The 15,949-nt window shown below is 32.4% G+C and overlaps 1 protein-coding gene across 1 annotated transcript; it reads right to left on the bottom strand.

The window, feature by feature from the left end:
* Positions 1-13,286: 13,286 nt before the first annotated feature.
* LOC141703877 (secreted RxLR effector protein 161-like) lies at positions 13,287-14,027 on the bottom strand. Its single transcript, XM_074507271.1, has one exon. It carries the CDS (start codon positions 14,025-14,027, stop codon positions 13,287-13,289), a length of 741 nt encoding a protein of 246 aa, XP_074363372.1.
* Positions 14,028-15,949: the final 1,922 nt, after the last annotated feature.

Genomic DNA, 15,949 nt, shown 5'->3' on the forward strand with positions numbered 1-15,949 from the left:
ACACTGAAGGGTGAATTCAAAGCCCCGAGCATGAAGGAAAATGAGTCGCTAGATGATTTCTATTTGAAATTACACGGTCTGGTAAGAAACATAAGGGCACTAGGTGAGACGATGGAAGAAAGTTATGTGGTTAAGAAGCTTCTAAGAGATGTCAGCGATCGAGCAATTTGGAAAATTAGAAGAGATGTCAGTAGAAGAGGTGGTGGGCTCGTTAAAGGCCCATGAGGAACGTGTTCGAGGCCAAACAGACATAGGGGCAGGCCAAGGACAACTTCTGTTTACTGAAGAGGAATGGAAGCAAAGAGAAAACCAAGAGGGTAAAGTACTGTTGACTCCTGAAAATGGAAGAAATGAAACAACAAAGGAGGGAACAAGTACAAGGGCAAGGAACCAGCTCGTGGGATATGTGACAGGAGCAAAGTACGTTGCTTCAATTGCCAGGGACTTGGGCATTTTGCTGCAGAGTGCAGGAAACCCCGTCGTGACAGAGAGATGGGTAAGGAGGTAAACCTGTCACAAATTCAAGGAGATGAGCCGGCCTTGTTGGTGGCTGAAATCGAGAATAAGGAGAAAGTCAGCATGTTGGTAAATGAAGGAAACGTGTTCCCAAAGCTGCGAGCAAAGGGCGAGTCACAATTCTTCTTTACAAATTACTATAAAACTTAGCTCATTTTTTTCTGAGCTATGTAATTTTTCTTTCGTGTACTTTCGGAAGTTACAGCTGAAACGCTGCCTGCAGTATCCAAAATTGGTTTTGAAACTGGTATCCTGAAAGAGTTTCTCAACTTGATATGCCTAGCGAACACCAGACATTATCGGGTGAAATCATTGTTCATTCCTATAATGCAACGGTGGAGGCTGTCTATCAAAATTTGCATGTAGTTCACGATGGTCAGATTTGCGTTGTTTTACTCCAGATCTTAAGGTTAGGCTTACAAATCTGATGGCAATATAATTTGTGGCAAGAATTGGCTGCATTCAGGCTAATACTTTTACAATTTAATATGCTAGATATCGTCATGGGACTTTTGTATTCGTAATATTGAGCAATTTATATTGGAAATACCTTGCTACCTCAGGTGATACACTGACCGTACTTAATCACATCATGCCTCAAAGTATATTGTTTTATGAGTGCACCATATATATAAAATAAAAAAGGCAACTCAATTTTATCCTTTCCAGGTTGATAGGCTTCAGTTTTTATCCTGCGAATACAAGCGTACTGCTAACAATGATTCATCCTACTTGCAATCTAGTACATCAAAAAGATATTCTGATGCGTAAGTATTCTTCATATTTCCTACAGTAATCATTGTATAAATTAACTCAATCTATTTTATGGTGGCCATTCAACCATCTTGGTCTTCTGTGTTAGTTATCAATAATTTTTATATATACATATATAACTGGATGTGAATTTAGGTACATAATCCAAATAAAGCAGAAATTTGGTTTGAGCACCGAGCTTTTTTATTCTGTTACAATTGAATTGCTTTCTTTTATCTGTTTATATAATTTCATGATGAGATAGTGTTACTTTCCAAGTCAAGGTAATGTATGAATCACTAACATTCACCATCCAAAAACTCCTAATCACTTTTAATATGATCTTCCCGGCTGGTTCTTATAAGTTGTGTCTTAACGTTTATGAATCATAGTACAAGGATGAACATACATATCCAGAACTCCAGATTAATATTCCTAGCTGGCTTATATTTAATGTGTCCTAACATTTATGAACTGCAGTATAGGAATGAATATTTTTTTCTTTACGATCTGAACTTTTTTCAAATCTTATATTTCAATCTCTGTAATTACAGCCAACAGGATTATGTATATTACTCGGACTCTTCATCTTACCTTCAAGTACCCGTGTTGGACACTCAACAATTTGACATGTACACTCGGATTTGGACATTTATTTTTGAAAATTTCTGTTATTTCAGTTTTTCGGTTTTAACCGAAATAAATCGGTTTGGTTCCATTTTTCAAATTATTAATTCGGTTTTAACTGAATTAACCGAATAGTATAAATATATATTTTTGAAATATATTTATATATAATATATTATAGATAATTGGATACAGACTATACAGTCAGTACACATTAATTAAAAATATTAGATATACTTATACACACTCGTGAGTTGTAATTCACTAACAGCCAGGGATGAGGGATCCTAAATTCCTAACCTAAATACCTAAATTTCTTGTCTATCAGATTCATTTTCACATCCCTATTTTTATATTATGCAAAGAAGATCGAACCATTTTGGTTGTATATTATTTTTGGTTAGCATAATCTATATCTTTACCCTGGTCTGTATCACTGCATTACCCCGACTGTTATGAATGGCACTAAGAAGCCTCGGCCCTGTATCATTTGAGTTGAAATTTGGTTTCTTATGTGTGTTTTAAGCATTTTGGCAGACTGCTCCCGTGACTCGTAATCAGCAATAGGTTGAGCATCTTGGCAGATCAATTTTTTTAAAAAATATTTCTGTAACCAAACCGAACCGAATAAACCGAAATATTTCGGTTCGGTTTTCGGTTCGGTTTTATATAAAAGTTCGGTTCGGTTTGATTATGAAAAAATCAGCAATTCGGTTCGGTTCGAAATCTGACCGAACCGACCGAATGCTCAGCCCTACACGTATCCATGTCGAACACTTCTTGCTGAGTCCGAGTAAAGGCATTGATTCTCCTGCAGAAATTTTTTATAGGAGGGTCCCAAGTTAAATTATAATTGTACATAAGTTTTTCTATTCTTAACTCGTACAATTATCATCTTCAACTGATGTTTGGTATGAAAATGTTAACATTCACTATTAAACTAGTAATAACATAGAGATATGATGTGTCTATTGACCACTTTAACTTTCGTTGAAAACCTGAAGTACTCAACCTAAACAAAGAAACACCTCAAGATATATAAATCATTTATTTCTGGCGGGCTTGGAAACTTCACCCAGCCCCCGCCTCCCCCCCAAAGGAAAAAAGAAGACCCGCCTTTGAGAAAAGAACACAATATCATTATGTCACCTGGAATTAGATGGATTACATCCTTAGCTCCATTCTAAGGTTGATATGTAGTCAATAAGATCGTGCTATAAATGTTTAGTGCAAATTTTTCACAAAGTGGTTGGACTTGCGAATTAGTGTAATAATGTGGCCTTTGTATAAGCCAATACATAACAGACATATCTTTTCTCCTAAAAGTACTACAACTATAATCCAAAAATATTCTAAAGATATGGTCAACATCAATCAATTATTAAAATATATTTGAATTAAATAATGTATCATAATTCTAACAAGTGTGTTTTATGGATGATGGTTTGTAAGAAAGGGACCCCATCATCATGAGAGCAGCACCTTCACCGTGGCCAGATCAAAATTTTGTTATATCACAATTATCCGTACAATCTCTGACTACTTTGTGCACCAAATGTTCTTTTCTGTAATTTTTGGTTTCACCGAGGAGTACAAAGCTCTATTCTTCATGCTAACTAAAGTCCATCACAGGTGTCATGTATATACACAGGAAGAGTCGATGACATCCATTTGCATGTATAGAAGAATTTCACACCAAATACTTTATCTGCTGTCAAATTTTCAGGTTGACAGATGAAGCTTACAATTTTCAAAGCGCCTTGAACTTGCCTCAAGTTAGTGATGTACGGTTTACAAGAAGATACGTGCGATGTATGGAGGTATTCTGATTTTTGAGATAATTAAGTGTTTACAAGAACTCTCTTCTTTTTGCAACTTATTTAACAAACATATTTCTTTTGTACAAATAGTCTTTATATATGTTTTCTGAAAACCCTCAATTATTTATCTGATCAAATCTCGGCTCTTTATCGGAATTTATAAATGCATCAAATGAACAGACTACAAAACTTGTGATGTTTTGAAGTACTATATTCAGTTTACTTTTAATATATAATCTATTCAAGTTTGTTTGCAACACCTCACTTTTGAAATCATTTTAATTTTTCTGTAGCACTTTGCTTTAAAAAAGTTTTATAAGTTATAACTTGTGTGTTTATAACATAGCGGGTACCTAAATGTTATTGTGGTATTATCAAATAAATACAAACAAATACCTCCTTAGGGTGAAGATGAAACTAAGAAATAACTGGAAAGGTCTTCTAGTATGTATTGTAATACCCCGAATTTTCAGAAAATAGTTATATTTAAATATTCAGCTAAAACTCCAAATTAAATCCATAATAAGAATAAGTTTCTAGTTTTCCATAGAATTCTAAAATCCGAGACATAAATAAAATCATCTAAGCTGAAAATAAAGCAAATCATGGGAGTCGCAGCTCCAATACAAACATAATCACTAAAATATTATTCCAAAGCAAGCTCAAATCAAGTCCACCTTTAAGATGTCCCAAAAGCTAAGCACCTGAAAATTTGTGAGTAATGAGCCAAGAGCCCAGCAAGAAAACAATTCTACACTTGTGGATCAAGTATCATAATTTTATAAAACAAAAATCATTTTCCAAAATCCATATGACATAAGATATAAAATTCCATAGCTCGCTAATGCCACAAATACCTGGTGACACTGTATCAAAAGTTCATAATTTTTGTCAATAATGCGCCCCTTACTAAGGTATCATAGAGTGTGCGCTCCCGAAGGCATCATAAGTAGCACTCCCTGGTAAGGTATCAAAGGCTAGTTCCGGAACTATACGCAATTACTAACTGGTTCATAAGTCAGAGCTCACTGGGAATTCTTATTTCTAAAATAGGGTACTTGATCCATAAATTTTAAAACAAAAGCAGTGCAAAAATATTTAAAAGATTTTAAAATAAATAAAGTGTGAAGACTTAACTTACCTTATATGCAAAAATGGTGATCCAAAATATTGCCAAACAAATCCTAAGTTTCAAATAATCAAACCAATAAAAATTAATAAATAATCCATATATAATGGTAAGGCGTAAATAATATTACTTCAATGTTTATATAGGCTATAAAGTACTAAACCATACTAGTTAACAAAGAACATATACCATTTTGATAATTCTGAACAATAAATAAGAAAAGAAAGTACTTAATACACTTTAATACAAAATTATATTTTAGTAACATGCAATTTACAAAATTATATAATAGTTTGAAATTAAAAATATATCAATTCAACTAAAACGTAAAATCATGCATCATTGTTCCAAAATAATTGAGATCACATATAAATAATGTATTGCAATTCATGTATAAATCATTTAGTAGTTGTTAGGGCTAGAATTCAATGTATCCTATGTTGGGTCGTTTAATCTAAACTTGGGAAGCTGGTTTATTTATTTCTTAGTTGCTATCTTAATTAAACTGTCGTGCAAAGTTTGTTTGGATCGTGTTGACGTGGTCTAAAGAACTGGAAAGGGCGTTGCTGAATAAACGTTAGTCTTTGAGATGATGTAGGACTTCAGTTGTTTAGTTGCTATTTTGTAGGACATTTACTTGCATTGTTTTAGTTTAAGTATTGTAGTTCATTATCAAATAAAAAAAGCTGTTCAACGCTATCTTTATCAAAATACACATACAGACACTTAAGTTGCATATCTTTGTGCCAATATCCTATAGTGAAAACCTCCTTACTAGTTACTAGCTTATCATGTATATTTTTCTAGGCATTTAATACAAACAACCAAAAAACCCTCGTATATATTTGCTAATTATCTTATAAATAAACCCTCTCTGCTCTTATTGTATATAGTTATTATATTGTTAATTATTTTTATGTAGGAGAATGGTTTCTTGGTTTTGGTTTTGTTGGTAATTTATGTTCCTAGGTATGGAATGATGTATAAGCTAAAACTCTTTTATAGAATTTTTTCGGTAGGTAACTGTAAAAATCTAACTCAAAATATAAGGTTTAGCTTGTTCTTTCAAGCTTGATAGGAGAATTCCCTTTTTAATATTGAGAGTAGGATACTAACATTATTAAGGTATCTGGTATTTACTTGGAGAAAGCTTCTGAGCAGTTTAAAATGTTTTGTAATCATATACAAGTGTTGGAGTACCAAATCAATATTGCTAATTTGAAAGTCCAGGCTGGAAGATTAATTTGTATGTGTTTTCTTTTCAGCACATCAAGCTCCCTGTGTTCTGGATGCCAGAATTTCATGGGAAAAGGTTTAAATAATGGACCCCAGAATTTTGTTCCAGGAAATTGTGCTAAGCGGTCGATCCAGTATCACCAGTTGCATCTTAATGCTAATGTAAAACTTCAAGTTTTTTGAGTTGGTCTTCATCAGCATAGGGCACATTTACTCATTGTATTTATGATTTTATTTATTACAGGCTAACCAGAGGGAACTTGTTTCAGATTTTTTTGCACCCAGTGCCAAGAGGAGATGGTGCTTCTCACAATGCAAGAATCGCCCTAAACAGGCTGCTCCTTTTGCTCAGGTTGGTGCTATTAAATTTTACCTGTATATTGATTAAAGAAAAAATGATAAAAGAAATTAAGAATTGTTATACATAACATTCGAAGTTGACTGGACAACATTTTAGATTATATGATAAATTTTGGTGCAAGTATATTTTGCAATATTCTTCTTGTGTGACTAGTTCATCTTAAAAAGGCAGTCTCTGGCATATATATTTATTGACTAGTTATTCTTAAAAAAGCCTCTCGAAAATCTATATTTTTAATTAATATTTTATCATGATTGTTGGAAGTGGAGTTCAAATGTTTACAATCCTGACCTCTTAAAATAGCTGGAATACGGCATGTAATCAGTCTCACTACAGTTCAAACCACGCCATTGTGGGTTGTTTATGTCTTGTGTCTTAAAATATTCTTTTTACTTCATTAACAGTGGGCGTGGCAGTGTCAACTGTAAGCAGAAGCCAGGTTGGGGTTACGGTATGTCATCTTATTTATTTCTCTGCTGATCTTTTGTCTTTTGTCCTGTGTTTCGAATTTCTATAATCCAAAAATATTCTAAAGATATGGCCAACATCAATCAATTATTAAAATATATTTGAATTAAATAATGTATCATAATTCTAACAAGTGTGTTTTATGGATGTTGGTTTGTAGGAAAGGGAACCCATCATCATGAGAGCAGCACCTTCACCGTGGCAAGATTAAAATTTTGTTAAATCATAATTATCCGTACAATCTCTGACTACTTTGTGCAACCAAATGTTTTTTTCTGTAATTTTTTGTTTCACCCAGAAGTACAAAGCTCTATTCTTTCATGCTAACTAAAGTCTATCACAGGTGTCATGTATTTAAATACAGGAAGAGTTGATGACATCCATTTGCATCTATAGAAGAATTTCACACCAAACACTTTATCTGCTGTCAAATTTTCAGGTTAGCACAAGAAGCTTACAATTTTCAAAGCGCCTTGAACTTGCCCTTGATGTAGGGTTTACAAGAAGATATGTGCGATGTATGGAGGTATTATGATTTTAGGGATAATTAAGTTTTTACAAGAATTCTCTTCTTTTTGCAGCTTATTTAACAAACATATTTCCTTTGTACAAATAGTCTTTATATTCGTTTTCTGAAATTCCTCAATTATTTATCTGATCAAATCTGGGCTCTTTATCTGAATTTATAAATGCATCAAATGAACAGACTGTAAAACTTGTGATGCTTTGAAGTACTATGTTCAGTTTACCTTTAAATATATAATCTATTCTTGTTTGTTTGCAACACTTCACTTTTGAAATCATATTAATTTTTCTGTAGCACTTTGCATTAAAAAAGTTTTATAAGTTATAACGTGTGTTTATAACATGAGGGGTACCTAATTGTTATTATGGTATTATCAAATAAATACAAAAACTACCTCCGTCGGCTAAAGATGAAACTAATAACAACCGGCAAGGTCTTCTTAGTATGCTAAAATTGTTGCAAACATGTTGATGGTGAATTGGAGTAATGTATTTACATAATTGTTAATCCTTGTTATCTTTCTCCATTGTATAGATGTCAGAAGTGGTCAACTTAAGGTGGGACTTATTCATCACAATTATGCAGCAGGGATGAATTCAAGAAGTAAGTTTAATTTATTATTTATTTTTCTTTGTCTTTTGTTACCTTGCTTTTGAGCTTTCTTCTTCAGGTTTTGTTTTAAGCCTTCAAATTCAATTTATAATGAAAAACTGGACATATTTATCATAGAACCAAACTAATTCCTTAATATGATTCAGTAGCTAGACGATAATTGTTGCAAGTCCGTTGTTCTATATTTGTGCCTATTGAGTATTGACATAGTTGACTGGGATACACATGTATGGATCTATATAGATGGACTAATCCTTAGAGGTTTATTAGTCAAGGTTTTAATAATATTCAAAATAATCAAGGCAGGTTGTTTATCATAGCCATTCCTTAGGAATTAGTATATTATATTAAGTGAAGAAACTAAGCATTCATCTACGAAGGTCTGTCCTGCTTGCAAATTTTTTCTGAAGCTATTTGTGTAAGACACACACATGGTCACATGATCACAACCAACATTTACCATAATGTGTAACTATTTGAAACAAATGATGTATGAATAATATTTTAATCAGTGATATGTATATGAAAGATGTGTCAAGTTTTCACAAATAGAGCTAAAATTGTTGATTTAATTTTTTTAATTAAAATGATATAGGACAACTCTAGTTATGATGGATATATAAACTAAAAATGATAACGATGATAGAATTTAGGTGGATGAACAGCTAGCATAACAGCCGTTATCCCAAGGGTTTCCCAACAACAAAATGCAGAAGAGACCCAATTTAGGATTCAAAGATATTCGAGTAAGTTTGGAAAAAGATTTCTAAAGTATTTTGGAGTTCTAGCTCGAATTCTCTTTACTTGAGGCATGTTGGTTTGTTGTGTACTTCCTAGCAACCCTAATGATTTTTGTATTAATTTCAATAGGTGCTCTGAACTTGCATTTGAATCATAATAATAAGAATAATATATTACTTAAGTAATGAATAGGAAAATAAATAATAATCAGATTATGAGAGGGTTATTTCAAATAAAAATTTATAAATATTGTGGAAATGTTATGATCGGTAGCTATACTCGTAGGCGCAATAGAAAAGAGAAGTAAAAAGGAGAAGGCATCTCGTTACTTCACCCTCTTTTTGGTCAATGACTTTTACATCTGTTCCTGTGTTTCAACTAGTCCGGTCATACTTGGTAGTTCGAGCAGTGAAGATGGGGAGGCCTAATATGCACACATAGTGAAGTAGCCCACTGGTGCAATATGGAAGATAACCGTAAATTTAGCACCAAATGGGGACATAACTTGTACATGTTCTTCATCTCGGACATCATACATCAGCAATTTGACTTGGTGTTTATGTTGAAGAACATCAAAGTATTTTTTCAATAGTTTTTCCCCTGTTCCCCTATTTCTACGTGAAAGCATCTTCTGTTCAGCTGGAGGTTCAATATTAAGACGATATATGTTTTTTGTGGTTACAGTGTGGTTTGTATTTTTGCATCAAATTGCTTGCCTGTTGTTATTTATTTTTTTTGTTTTTTTACATCATGCTGCTACTAATCATGACCTGGCTAAGCATAATATTTCAAAATACTACTAGCACCAAAAGTGATATAAATGCAGCCGAAGGTTCTGAGTTCACTTATAATATGTTCTGTGGCTGTGTTCTGCTGTGCTGCACATTTTGGTATGCATATTGAAGCATGTTCTTTGCTTATATGCATTTTGACGCTTGTTCTTTGGTTTGTGGTTTACTATGAATATCTTTCGTTGTCCTTTTCCACAGATATATTCACTAGCTAAGGGGATATTTGTAGGTGGTGCCAATAGAACCATGACATTTTTTTTGTCCCATCATGGCATTTCTGGCGTGTTTGTTATTCTGAATTGGAACTCAGAAAGCAGCTCAAAAAATAAAGAAGGGGATGTAAACTCTTAATTAAGTCAGGGGAGGGAATATTTCAAAATCATTCATGTTTTCATTATTTAACCTAAATATGTGTTCTCAGTATAAATTTGTCCATTTCGAAAGGAAGTGTGGTAATTTATAGAAAAATTTTACCATGCAAAAGCTAAAAAATTGTTGGGCATTCATATTTCCTTAGTAGGCGGTGTTTTTTAAATTCTCCGTTTTTCTCCTAGATTCAGGAGTTCAGTTCTCTTGTGGCTACGTACGTGTGAAAGAAGGCTAGACAGAGATGTGCTAGAACCCACACGTACTCCATACTCTTCCTTGTAAGCATTACCACACATTGTTTACGGAGTGGGATTCTGATGTTTCTCCAGACATGGTACTGAATTCCCAAATCTGAGTTAATCATTTTGGATTTGGTGGCGCCTTTCATTCTTTAGAGGATCGGAATCTAGTGCAGTTGAGTCCAGGTGATGGTTGTGGTGATTTTCTAATTCTAGTTCAGTGTGTAATATTACAGTGTAGTTTATTTGATATCAATCTGGAACCTACCATAGAAGTTAAAGAGAGATTAGTAGATATGTTGAAGTTTTACTGGTTAAAATATCTCTGAACCGACACATCATTTCTTTGGAAGCAGGACAACTTAGAAGAAGGGTTGATTTTCATTTGATTATGTGTACTTGGAACGTTTATAATCAATATAATATGTATCATCTGCAGGTGCAAGAGAGAGCATTAGGTGTGATTATTCATTCTGAACAATGTAATCAAGTTATTGCTGGGATTAAGCTGTAGCTCGACGAAGTCCAAGGCAGTAGGTAGACAGCAAATATGGATTCATAACTCTTCCTTATAGTGGCTAACTCTCCCCTTTTTAGGTCCTGGATCGCCCTCTCCAATTAGATTTTCTAATCCCAATGATCTCGAGATGAGGTGGCCGAGTCCGGTTTACCAAGTCTGCATTGACATTATATAACAATGTATGTGGAAGATAAAATAAAAAATATAATATTTTGTCATACTATATATTTTATTAATGATTGAAGATGTTTTCATTAAGTCACTACATAGGCTTTTATTTGTGGAATGAGATTGCTAGTTTACAAACAACCATTTAACTCTATTAGAAGGAAGCCTTTTTAGATGATGGGGTCAAAAAATAATTCAAGCAGGCTGAGCCCTAAAAATAAATAATATCATACTTATGTGGATTTAAAGTTTGTTTAACAAACCCACCAAGTGGTATCAAATATTTAGTTCAACACTTCATAATAATCTCTCATATGGGGATAGGCAAGTGGGCTACCCCTGATGGGCTAAAGGCCGAGGCATGTGGGGCTTGGAGTATGAGAGTGGGGATTAAGCAGATTGTTGGGAGTTGACTCAGTTGTAATACTAATTTTCATACTGATATATGATATTTTCATTAGTATCAATTTGTATGATAAACTCCAACTATTTCCACTAGTAATGTCTAGTAAATATATAAATAAGTTGTATATTACAAATATGATTCTACCATAAGTATAATTGACAGAGATACACAATATATGGTATACATTGTCCCTTTTACACAGGGTTTTATCTCATATAACTTCTCTCATCTAACTCTTCATTATTAGTAATGTGCAAATTAATTTTTTATTTTCAAATTTTTATTTTTAGTATGAGTATACTTTTTAAATTTGTATTATGAGTTATAAAAATCTTTTACGATTTATCATTTTAAAAAATATCTAATAAAATAAATATTATCCAATTATATATTTTTTTTAATTATATAACCGATATCTAATATATATAATTTATTTTATAAACCTATAGTCTAAACTATGTTGACGCGTAATTTGGATATTTATTTTTCAATCACATTATTAAACTAATCAAAACTAAAATTTGATATGTCATATTTATTATTTTTTTACATTTTATTTAGGATGTTTATTGTTAATTAGTTTATAATAAAAATAACAACGGTGCACTTATAATATGTTCGAAAGTTTAAAAAGTGGAACCAAACACTAACTTTCAAAATAATTGTGAAATTTTCACTATGAAATAAAAAATAAATAAAGATATACAACATTAAGAATTTGAAAAAAATCTTAATAAAATTAGTAATTATATAGGAAATTTTCCTATAAAAAGAGTGTTATCTTTTCACAAACCCTAACACTTGACCGACTGTCAGCCGCCCCCATCTATTTCATAGAGACTCAAATTTACAATAAACACTGATGAACATATTCGAAGATCAAGAAGACAATAAAGAAAACCACCCTCCACTCCCTATACAGAATGTAAATCAAGATTGGCACCTTATATTTCTTTACTCATCTTGAAAAAATAAATAATCATAGTTAATTTTTTTCTAATTAATTGTTTTCTACAGGTATTTCAAGGAGATTGGTTATGATACATCAGTACATGATAAAAATTAGAGTGAGAGGGGATGGGTGTAGATGATTCTACCATTACATGCCATCTCTAAACGCGGTGTGTGGTTATAATTCATTTTCTTATTATTCTATTATATTGATGACATGATTAATAGACAATACTAATTTACATTTTTTAATAATATTGAATGACAAATAGTTTGAGTAAGGACATCTAACTTTCATGATGCATATGCCATTAATTATACTTAAAAATAATTAAATGATATAGTTTATGTGTTTAGAAACTTGAGATTTTGTGCAGGAGGATGTAGGTCAATTATGTGTGGTGCCTGGATTATATTAGATTGACTTAGTGGCTTATATTAGTTTATAGCTTTAATTTTAAAAGTTGTTTGTATTTTGATCATCTCCCTATCTATATATATATATATATATATATCATGTTATAAATGATGTAAAACTTAATGCTAAAGTAAAATTTCTATTTTTTTGAGTTGGTTTTCGAACAACATATTTCTTGTTTATACTCAATGCCAGGATGTATACAAATATATATATAAGTTGTGTATTGTAAAACTGAGAAAAACAAAGACTTGCGTGTAAGTTGTTTTTATTGATTTGAAGCGTACAATATAAATAGATAGCTGATAGAATATGCAGCTAAAAACAAGGACCATTAAACAACTAACTCTTCTAATGCAGTTCTACTTCTACTTGTCTACATATGCCATTTCTAAAACTTCTCCACGACTATGCATACTAATTCAACATGCACATACTTTAATTATTTTAAAACGAGCTATAAGTTTCAAAATAATTCCAACAATCATCCCCTTAGTTTTGAAACTTATTTAGGCAACTCCATTACTCCCAGTAATCTGCGCATTCTTTCAAATTTGATAGTAGTGAGAGCTTTGGTCAGGAAATCTGCTCGTTGCATATCACTACTCACATGCTTGACAATGATCTCCTTTCTCTCAACACATTCTCGAATATAATGGTAGCGTTTGTCTATATGTTGTACTACGCCCATGAAAAACTAGGTTCCTTGCAAGATCGATGGCGGATTTATCATCAATGTACAAGATTACTGGACCCATATCTTCACCTGTTAGCTTGCTCAGCAGATTCCTCAGCCAAACACCTTGACAAGCTGATGTCGTCCCTCCCATAAACTCTGCCTCGCACGAAGACAAGGCCACATACCTTTGTTTCTGTGAGACCCATGTGATGAGGTTATCATTTAAGTAAAATACCATTCCTCTTGTACTCTTCCTGTCATCTGTTTGTCCTCCAAAATCGCTATTCGAGTATCCTGTAAGCATATTGTTTCTAATATCCCTCGAATAAACCAGGCCGTAGTTAATTGTACCCTTGACGTACCTGAGTATACGCTTTATAGCATTCATATGAAGAACTGTGGGCTTTTCCATTAAACGGCTGACTATCCCCACATCATAAGCCATGTCGGGACATGTATGCACAAGGTAGCGAAGTCCTCCAACCAAGCTTTTGTATTCTGTTGGATCCACCAGTTTCCCGCCTTCGTCGTTAGTCAAATGCTCCTTCGGATCCATAGGATATTTAGTGGGGTTAAAAGCTTGCATTCCAGCCTTCTCCAATATTTTCTTTGTGTAAGCTGACTGTTTTAGCTCTATACAGTCCTTCATTTGTTGAACCAGGTAATACACAAAATGCGCTACTCTTCTATCTTCCATGTCTGCTCAACCCATGATCGTGAACCTGTATATATATAATGTTTTATCAGGGTGACAGGGCCTAAAGGTTTTGAAGAGATGGATGACAACAATGAGGAAATCATTGGAGGAGGCTTATCACTTGTGGCACCCAACAATATTTCCAAAAAACAATCTCACACAACTCAAATAATATAACTTTAGTATAAATAGACAATAATAACTTGTTGACTCCATTACATAATATAATTAAACAAAACTTGAAGAAGATTATATAATTATGTGTTATTCTAATAAAGTAAATAATGTAAATGTTGGGTTTTCAGAACCTTTTATATTGCTTCCAAATAGCTTCGTAAGCCTTCTAAGTAGATATCTAGCTCTGCTCCATGTATTCACCAAAAAATCTATATATCTATACTATACTATTATAGGCAATTTGGTAGTTGGTTGGTTATTTGGTACAGTTATTTGGTACCCAAAATAAGAACCGTCAGATTTAAAGACATATAGATGGAACCGTTGGATATAATAATAATAAAATATTATATTAATATTTAAACTGCTCTCATAGGTTGAGGGTTCGAATTCCGTCAATAACGTATTAAATTTAAACTTTATATCTTTATTTTTAATAGTTTCTACAGGTTCAAGGTTCGAGTCTTGTAAATAACATATTATATATTATATTATTTATTTTCAGTCAAGTCTCAAATTATCATAAAACATAAATTATTATAATGTATTATGTTCTTTGATTTATTTTTCAACTATTAAAAATTTATATTAATATATCAATAATTTTAAGATAAAACTTATTATTAAAAATTACTCGAGTGTTAAAAGCAATCCGTGTATCGCTCACGTTACAGACTAGTATATATATATGGGCTACTCTAATAGAAACCAATTTTGGAATAGAAACTAGAAATTAAATAATATTTTATTTTAAATTATTTTGAAAAATATCACATATGATATGCAAATCGATCGTTGAGAGGTGGAGAAAAATACAGTGAAGTCGGATTTTAAAACAAATTACCGTTTGACGTTAAAAATAAAATAAAAAGCGGAGGAAAAAAGTTGAGATTGTGTGTGGGATGGTATCGATTAGTTCGGTGTGGTGCTTTTAGGGGGCTATTAAGTTAGATTGATCTAATGGCTTAGATTAGTTTTTAGTTTCTATTTTAACTTTAGTTTCTATTTGATCATTTGCCTATTATATATATGTGTGTGCCTACACTTATAAAATAACACTGATTTCGATTGGTAACCCATGAACTCCCTAAAATGATACGACCAAGTTTCTTGGAGTGAATATCACACGTGCGTGTAATAACCTCACACAGAATATATAATGTAATTTCTATATCAATAATTATAATATCTTGGATCCTATATATAATAATATTAGCACGTCCTCATCAAATAAAACAATTTTTTTCTAATATCGTAATTAGCTAATATTCTAATAAAATAGATAATTTGTTTTAGACACTTCTAAATATTAGGCTTGCAGAGTCTTTTGTTTTGCTTCCAAATCGTCTCAAGAATTTTAGAAATATGTCAAGTACTAGTAGGAGTATATGAGTCTTTTGTTTTGCTTCCAAAAGTTTCTTCGAGACTTTACACATATGTCTAGTACTAGTACTAGTAGGAGTATATTTATTACATATTTTGACGAATAAATGTGTCTACACTTACAAAATGAGGCGCATCTTGATGAAAAAGCTAAAGACTCCCGAAAATGATACGACCAAGTTTCATGAGGAGAATATTATATATGACCATGTTAGTAATATTTCGAACTAAAAAATGCAACCAAGGAAAAATTTATCAATAAACCATTTTTTTAGCAATATCATTGACTTTATTAGCATAGGACATATGAAATACCGGTAGCTTAACTTGTTTATTACATAACCCCAAGGCTATGTTGACAC

This window comes from Apium graveolens, unplaced genomic scaffold, assembly GCF_009905375.1.
Source record: "Apium graveolens cultivar Ventura unplaced genomic scaffold, ASM990537v1 ctg7163, whole genome shotgun sequence".
NCBI classification, from domain to species: domain Eukaryota; kingdom Viridiplantae; phylum Streptophyta; class Magnoliopsida; order Apiales; family Apiaceae; genus Apium; species Apium graveolens.

Bases quoted from the DNA above. Each gene is read 5' to 3' on its own strand.
- LOC141703877 (XM_074507271.1), bottom strand. From the start codon at position 14,027: ATGGAAGATAGAAGAGTAGCGCATTTTGTGTATTACCTGGTTCAACAA.